This window comes from Leptidea sinapis, chromosome 27, assembly GCF_905404315.1.
Source record: "Leptidea sinapis chromosome 27, ilLepSina1.1, whole genome shotgun sequence".
Lineage (NCBI taxonomy): Eukaryota > Metazoa > Arthropoda > Insecta > Lepidoptera > Pieridae > Leptidea > Leptidea sinapis.
In genome coordinates, this window is record NC_066291.1 from 9,676,650 (window position 1) to 9,685,210 (window position 8,561).

Consider the following 8,561-nt stretch of genomic DNA (forward strand, 5'->3'; position numbering starts at 1 on the left):
ACCACCCGCATCACGTTGACGCCTGGCATTCCATAACAGCGTTTTGCTAGAAATTTCTTGCCTCGCACAGCCACTTTGTGTGATCAATTACCGGCTGCGGTTTTCCCGAACCGTTACGACTTAGGGACCTTCAAGAAAAGAGCATACTCCCAACTTAAAGGCCGGCAACGCATCTCTTGATACTTGATGTTGCGGATGTCCATTGGCGGTTGCCTTACCTCTCCCCATCCCCTGAGCCTCTTGCCCGTTTGCCCCCTCTTATATAAAAAAAGCCTAGGTAGTATATTGGGAACGGCCGTAAGAGGTGTGTTGATCCATTGTTCCAGATGTGTGTACTTTTCCGGGTCGAGTGGACGGCGTGAATGGTTGTGAGCTGGGCAGTGTGTGTAGTGCGTCGCCGACCGGCGTGTGTGCGAGGCTGTCACGGGGCGGGGCCAAGGGCGGAGCCCTAGCGCGCGGCGTTACCGTGACGGCGGCTGAGCTGACCTACTCGCCGCTGTGGCCCGCGCCGCTGTTGGCCGGCCTGAGCGACCTGGGTGAGAACGGCTTTTTTTTAATGAAAATAAGGGACGAGATGAGCAAGACGTTCAGTTGATGGTAATTGATATGCCCTGCCCCACGGACTAGTAAACAAAGAAGGACTCCGCGCCGTGATATTAGCAAGTAAAGCACCTTTATGCTTGTGTGTGTGCGGTTACGGGGTATACCAGTTACACAATTTTTTCTCCCTTAAATAATCTTATATCCACAAATACTTTTATGTATCTACACTTTTTCCCAACGCTCGACGGCATTTTTAAAATATTTTAAAGAGACGCAAACTGATCTGTCACAGACGATGATAATTCTCATAATGGCCGCCTATCGGCCTGTAGTAGTGTAAGTGTGTGCGTGGAGCTATGTTTTTACACGTTTATCGGCTTGTTTTGGTGCTACACTATTATGTAAGGTGACACGGAGTCCTTATTTTTTTACTAGTCCGTGGCCCTGCCCATTACAATGCAGTGCCGCTAAGGATTCAAAAATACTGAGCTGCACTACAACTGCGCTAGTCACCTTGACACATAAGATGTTAGGTCTCATTATATATCTATCCATATATATATCCAGTAATTTCACTTGCTACGGCGCCCTCTAGACCGAAACACAGTAATGCTTACACATTACTGCTTCACGGCAGAAATAGGCGCCGTTGTGGTATCCATAGATTATGGGCATCCTGTGCAAAGGACTGGTAAACACTACTCTGTACCCACTAAAGTTAGCCGGACACTAAAAGTTTTACACTTCTAGCTAATCAGAACTATTTGAATTTCGAATGCCTTCAGATCTGTGGTCTTCCTTTTTTAAATAATGGTTCGATCGCACGAAAAAATGTTTAAAATATAAAGGAGAGTATTTTGAAAAGCAATAGACATAATATTTTGGTTATAACATGTTGGTTTTTTAAGTTACGCAAAACTTAGTGTAGGTCACACTAGTACGTCAGTCACGTAGATTTAATACCAACTTATCTGTGAAGTGGCAAAAATTGGAACTACAGTCGCCATGTTGAAATGTCATTCTACTGTCAGTGTCTAATACTTTCGAGTGTTCCTTGTGTTTTATAGCGAGATTTCTGAATTTTAAGCGTTAAATATGCCCCGACTTTGCACAACATTGGAATTAATTAGCAACACTGAAACGACAATGGCGACACCCGTCAGTTCACAGTTAAGTTGGTGACACTGTACCTGCGGCTAAAAGCGACATGATACTAATATGACCTGATCCAGGCTGCCAGGCCGGCTAGATAACTGTTTTAACTTTTGTTTGTTTATAATCCAAGTCACTAGAGACAATAACTACATAATTTTAAGTTATTTATTTTGTTTTGTATAACTTGCAATGAGCGATTCTCTCCTAACACAGATTATTTAAATCTACCAAGAGAGTTTCATATATGATTGTAAATGACTGTGTACAAATAAAGAAATTTTGATTTTGATAAAATAATATTTTACTTGTAAATTATATTGAAAAAAGTGGCTGTTTTTAATTTATAAGTATATATTAGTGCATACAAATGTTTACCCAACGCCTTTACCAGAACACAAAATAAAAACATGGCGTCTGCCTGCCTTCCCGTTTGTTTAATCTCCCAAATGGCTGAACAATTTTTCCAAGACTTTAAATTACAGACAGTCATTTTTAGTATTATAGTTTAATTTGAGATAGCTTTTTACCTAGTTAATTATGATTAGGGAAAATTTGTTTGTGGATATTTGAATTTACTACTGCTTTCTTTAGTTCAGGCCTTCTAGAAGGTTTCACCACCCTCTTCCCTTAAAGGCCGGCAACGGTTCTGTGATTTCTCTGGCAATAGAATGTGGGCGGTGGTGATCACTTAACAGCAGGTGACTCGTACGCTTGTTTGTCCTCATTTTCCATAAAAAATGAAGTGAAAACGACGATTTTATGCTTCTAACTTATTACCTTGTAACTACTGTGTGACATCAGCAGTCAGTTTTGCAAACGGTAAGGCCTTTGTCCAGCAGTGGCCGTCTTCGGGCTGAAATGATGATATTGTATGTGCAGTTCACCAGGCTGTGAACGAGGTGGACTGGTGGGGCAACGGACGCAGGCTCGGCCCCATCAACACGCTGGCGACCTGCTCCCGCTGCTGCAGCGTGGCAGCCGTCACCTTCACCACCATCAAGACGCTGGCTGTTCATCCGGCGTTCAACGATAAGACTCCTGTAAGACCCGCTTCATTGCTTTATACCCACTGACCTCTACTATATACCACTGGACTGGCGGCTGTCAAAGTGCTTTTGTGCCTGTTTGATACTCGCCATTTTGGCGCTGTTGGCCATGTAGCGAGAGTCTGCGGTACTAAAACTAGTGATGACAACCTCAGCACATAATATATAAATAATATAAATAACACGGAAAACGAACTCAAAACTAGTTCTCTGGACGCTCGCGTGTGGCGCTTCAAATAGGCACAATTTGCTGTCCAACATATTATGGAATAGCCTGTCCAGTGGTTATACAGGTCTTATTAAACAATCATTAATAATAATTACAGTCATATTAAATAATCTCTAACTCTTCTATATATACATCTATACATATTGAGTCGAGTTTTCATCAGATCTCGACGTTTTAAGGTCCTAGGAAGCGTGCCTGACTATTCCCGTTATGGTGTCCGTACGTCTGTATGTATTTATATATATATATATGTATATGTGTGTGTGTGTGTGTGTATGTATGGATGTATGTAAACCTCTTATTACTGGTTGGCACCATTCGAAAGGGCTTGGCTAATCTAAGATTTTGAATACAATTCGGACCGATTCGGACAGGTAGACTTTATGAAATCTCAAAAACACGCCGATTTATTTTAATATATTTTTTTAATGACTTAAACTGCTTTACCGACCGATTTCAAAAACTAATCAGCTCTTAACATATTTAAACCACGCCGATCGCCATCACGCCAGTCAATATCGGTTGATTTGTTCGTGAGTTATCGTTGAGATGCCGCATTTAATTGCTGTTTTATAACTGATTACCAAACACAAAACATGCAGTTTCTTATTAAATCTAAGTTGAAGTTTCAAAGTGATTGTTAGGACTAGGGTTACCATACGTTTGGACAAATCCGGACTTTTAGACTCTAGTCCGGATCTTATCATTAATTAGATGGAATATAATAATAAAACTATACATATCAAATAAGTCTTCAATCTTTACGAGAACGAAATCTAAACAAGATCAACTAAAAAAACCGGACTTGTAACGGAATGAGACACAAAATACAAATCACACCCAAACAAAGATGATAAATGATGGCATTGACATTTATGGCGTTTCCTTTCACGAATTTGGCATGGTCTTTTGGTCTCATCACCATTGTTATGTATCACTTCCGTAGGTAATACGTCACCCTCTAAGGAGTGAATTTTTGTAAAGCGTCGACTAATTATTCGGGTATATATGAAATGTCGTATCGATATTTTATTCCGTATTTAACCGACTTTCAACCAAACAAATTTCTTTTTACCTAAGTGAAATCTAATTTAAAAAAAAATTGCTTCGCAGATTCAAACCATTGCAAGGATAGAAGCCAAACCTCTACGGAACGAAGTTCGAAGTAAAAACGTTAGACCGGAGCTGTACAGTTACGAACATTTCATAGAAAACCACGGCGTTGAGTTCAGACCGGTATCAAAAATACCGAAGGTGGGTTCATTTTCCAAGCTTTTATTTAACTGGTGCTAAGTAAAGTGAAAGACGTAACTTATGTCCGTCATCGCGTGAACTTTGGCGATCATTTACGACTAGTAACTTGTTTAGTATATATTTTTATCTACAGCCATGCGTTAAATCCTCTAGTAAAGATTCTGAAACAGTTAGCTTATTACGAACATTAAAACACCCAATTTCGTAATAACCATTACATCATCCAAACGAGTGTTGTAATGTTGTACTGAATTTCATAACACATTGTTTTTTTTTTCGCTCATTTTTTCAAGAAAAATGGCGGGGTTTCGAATAACCTATTTTTTTTTTACGGCGCGCCACTTTCTGGTAGTGTGGAACGCGTATAAACGAAAATGTTCTCTTTTTGAAATTCATACAGATACCACGCATCGAGCAATAAGAATGTTGCTGTTTGTTGATACTCTTTGCGTATGAAGGGATCGAAAAAAAAACCAAGGAGTGTTGTTATGAAATTCAGTATAATATTACAACACTCGTTTGGATGATGTAATGGTTATTACGACATTGGGTGTTTTAATGTTGGTAATAAGCTTACAGTTTCAGAATCTTTAATAGAGGATTTAAAGCATGGGTGTAGATAAATACTATGACACAACAGTTGCATAAATAACTATTTCAACACACTTGCGTAAATCGCCATAATTAGTAATATTAAATTATTAAAACAATCGTGAGCAATAATTAACTTTTTTACTAATACGGCTTTACTCACGTTTTATCACTGGATACCGACTAGTTTCGGACCATTCGGAGGTCCTTCATCAGGGTGAGTGTTGTTGGTTCGCGATAACGTCCCACCTCTTACAGCGGACTTGTGCTCGTAGTGCGCGGCTGGACAGGGCGAGGGAGGCGGCGGTGGTGATGACTAGCACGGTATCACTGACATTGTATCACTATTGGTGTCCACGGGTGCATGTCCACTACGTGATCATCGGCACTATGGGTCTTATTGCGAGACGCGTTTTGTAACACAGGTTTCCAAGTTGGTGGCAGAGCCCAAGCCTTGTCTCTATTAAAATTAGGTCGACGGTCAATTTCCATGTCTTCCAGCAACTTGCGAGACACAAAGTTTTTAATGCCAGCCAACACTTTCACCCTATCGAACCTAATATAATGTGACGTGTCGGAGTTTAGGGCGTGCTCACACCGATAAAACGTGAGTAAAGCCGTATTAATAAATAAGTTAATTAGTAATATATTCATCATGTTTGCAGTCCGAGCTGTATAAGCCCCCGAACAGAAGTACCCTCGGCCCGGAGTTGTTCCCTCTGTGTGACGTCACCTCGATGTCCTACTGCCCCTCCTCCAAGCACCACAACAAGCTGGCCGTCGCTATTCACGCCGGTTTCGTTTTCATCATCAACGCATGATGTTTTCTTACCAGGTTAAAAGGTTGATTTAATAGTTTTGTAACATTATTTAAGTTTCTACTCGAACCTGCCCCACCGATGGGAGGCTCCTTTGCACAAAATGCCAGATAGATTATGGGTACCACAAGAGCGCCTATTTCTGCCGTGAAGCAGTAATGTGTAAGCATTACTGTGTTTCGGTCTGAAGTGCGCCGTAGCTAGTGAAATTACTGGGCAAATGAGACTTAACGTCTTATGTCTCAAGGTGACGAGCGCAGTTGTAGTGCCGCTCAGAATTTTTAGGCTTTTTCAAGAATCCTGAGCGGCACTGCATTGTAATGGGCAGGGCGTATCAATAACAATTAGCTGAACGTCCTGCTCGTCTCGTCCCTTATTTTCATTAAAAATAAACCGAGCTAGACGCCCCTGGCGCTGTTACCCAACGGGTTTAATTAAGCCTACCGTCCTTATGACGAATGATTTATAAATCTTGGTATGTTGTTCAATCTCCAATTGTCCGTATCGTCCATTAACTTTTGTAACAAATATCTAGTAATTTGGCATTCAATAAGCTGTTAAATAGTGAATATCTCACACGGTTTATGGTAACTTTCACCATACATTAAAGGGCTAAGATTTGTTCGTTCGTTGTTAGCTCCTACTGTCGGGAATATGTCGACGTACAAATAACTCTGTAATTTAATAAGTGTCCCTAGACAGCACTGTTTTATTTTATTGTTTCCCATTCTTTTTATTACCTTTAAACATCCTTTATATAATATTGTGGTTGACATTGTTATACGAAAATCATAATCTATCAGGCTGTCTCAACATAAATTTACGGCCGTTTTCAATAACCTTAGTTTAACTTACGGATACATTGCTGTCACCGTTTAATGACAAGATCTTATCTATCCATAGTTATGTCCAATATAGTTATAGTCTAATGCTATCTGTCAATAGGTTATTGATATATAAGTAAGCGTAAGAGGATAGATTTGTCTACCTCTAGTGAGTTAAACTAAGGATAGATAGGTTATTGAAAACGAGCTAAGAAGCTGTCAGAAAAAGCCGCATAAGTGTAATTTCGTTAAGACCTGACAAGTGTGGTGGGTTACGTCACAAATTATATTGTTATGAGCAAACGATAATTTCGGGTGGGCTATCTGCTCGTGTATTGAATTATTTCGATGAAAATGCGTGAGTATGTATGCACTTTGAAGGATAATGAGCGCTGTATTTATCAAATGTAACTGAAACATATGTATAAACAATGTATAAACCTCTAGGCCATAGCGTATAAATATTTTTGTATCGTGTGCTTAGATAATTTAGATTGCATAATATATTTGAAAGAAAATGTATATTTAATATTGACACACTCTTACACATATTATCTTGCCCCAATACTAGGCATAGTCTGTACTATGGGTGCAAGACAACGATATGTAAAACAATATACTTACTTAAACATACACACATACAAATAAACATCCATGACTCGGAAACAAACATTCATATTCATCATATAAATGATTCTACCAACCGGAATTCCAACCCGGGACCTCTAGCTCAGTAGGAAGGGTCACTAACCACTGAGCTATAGGTCGTCAAATATATAAAATACATTTATACATTAAAAAAAACATAATTTAATTTGTATTAATATGCGAATAGAAGGCTTTATTAAAGTCTATTACAAACTTGATATGCAGAGATCTCTTTTGTGTGAATTTTTGTAACGGAAAACAATTATACTATTTATTCATTATACACCTGGGAACTATGACAGCCTTTAAAAAAATCAACCAAGTTCAAAATAAGTAAACCAAAATAATAGATATAATATGCACTAAAAAGTATAAAAGTAATTGCGTATTTCTATAAAAACTAGAATTATTACGAATGTTGTTATTTATGGAATCGGTGTCCTCCCGCCGCGGCTCCGCTCTCGCCTATCACCTCGACCTCACCTCGCGCATGCGACTCAAGCAAATCTCACCTATAACTATGTATGTAGGTAGAGACAAACCTACCTTGGCTGACAACTACCTCTTTGATTTTAAGTGAATCTGAAATACACTTACTTACTAATTTATCTGAATATGCATAGATCTACAAAATTTTGCAAAAAGGTAAAAGAGGATAAAAGTAAATTAATTAAACAATGCAAACAAGCTCGAAGTTAAAATATAATTGATTGGCTATTAATAACCAGGTATTGATCGGGATCCTTTCGTTACAATCAGTTGAGTCCCAATCCCATCCTCGATGGCTCACATTGAAAAAGATATAACAAGTTATCCAACACATGACAATACAGCAACGTAACGTAAGTGGGGCCTCACACCAAATATAGTAATATACTTATCTGTGGCGTGCAAATAATGACGCCACAAAATGCACGCCGCATATATATCATAGATACTGGCTAAGCTATCTGTAGTGTACTGACATCTAGTCTTAACAGAGTATATGTTAACTATTATTGTCACTGTCACGACATAGACCGTGTGACGTTGAGGCCAGTTCTAATCGGCTATTGGTTGCGTGCAGACGTGTCCGGGTGTAGTACTACATAGTAATGATTAGTTGTTTTACTCGTGAGCAAACGAGGAGCATTACACTATCAGTAGTATTTGACTTCAGTCAGTGATACTTGACAAAAACTTATTTATATAAAGAAAATAATTAATATATTTTAGTTACTTAGTATGTAATGTTTATGTGATACTAAAATAACATGTTTAAGCACTACGTTTTAGCAATTTAATATTTCTGTATTTTTCCAAATATATTTCGTTTAAAAACTTAAATCCATCAGAAAAATTATACAGAAAGTTCTTAAACATTGTAATTAGGTACATATATTACACCGAAGAAAATGCATCTTTTTATTGATAACCTTACTTAATTTATTTAATAATTCTGTAAGTAAATCTG

General features: G+C 38.5%; 1 protein-coding gene across 1 annotated transcript in view; it reads left to right on the forward strand.

The window, feature by feature from the left end:
• The window catches only part of LOC126972665 (uncharacterized), a 73,105-nt gene extending 65,187 nt beyond the window's left edge, over positions 1-7,918 (forward strand). The window contains exons 37-40 of the mRNA XM_050819546.1: positions 327-536; positions 2,578-2,738; positions 4,087-4,227; positions 5,484-7,918. Of these exons, the coding sequence (XP_050675503.1) occupies positions 327-536; positions 2,578-2,738; positions 4,087-4,227; positions 5,484-5,639 (668 nt within the window). The 3' untranslated portion in view covers positions 5,640-7,918. The remainder of the gene's footprint in view (positions 1-326; positions 537-2,577; positions 2,739-4,086; positions 4,228-5,483) is intronic.
• The last annotated feature ends 643 nt before the right edge of the window (positions 7,919-8,561 follow it).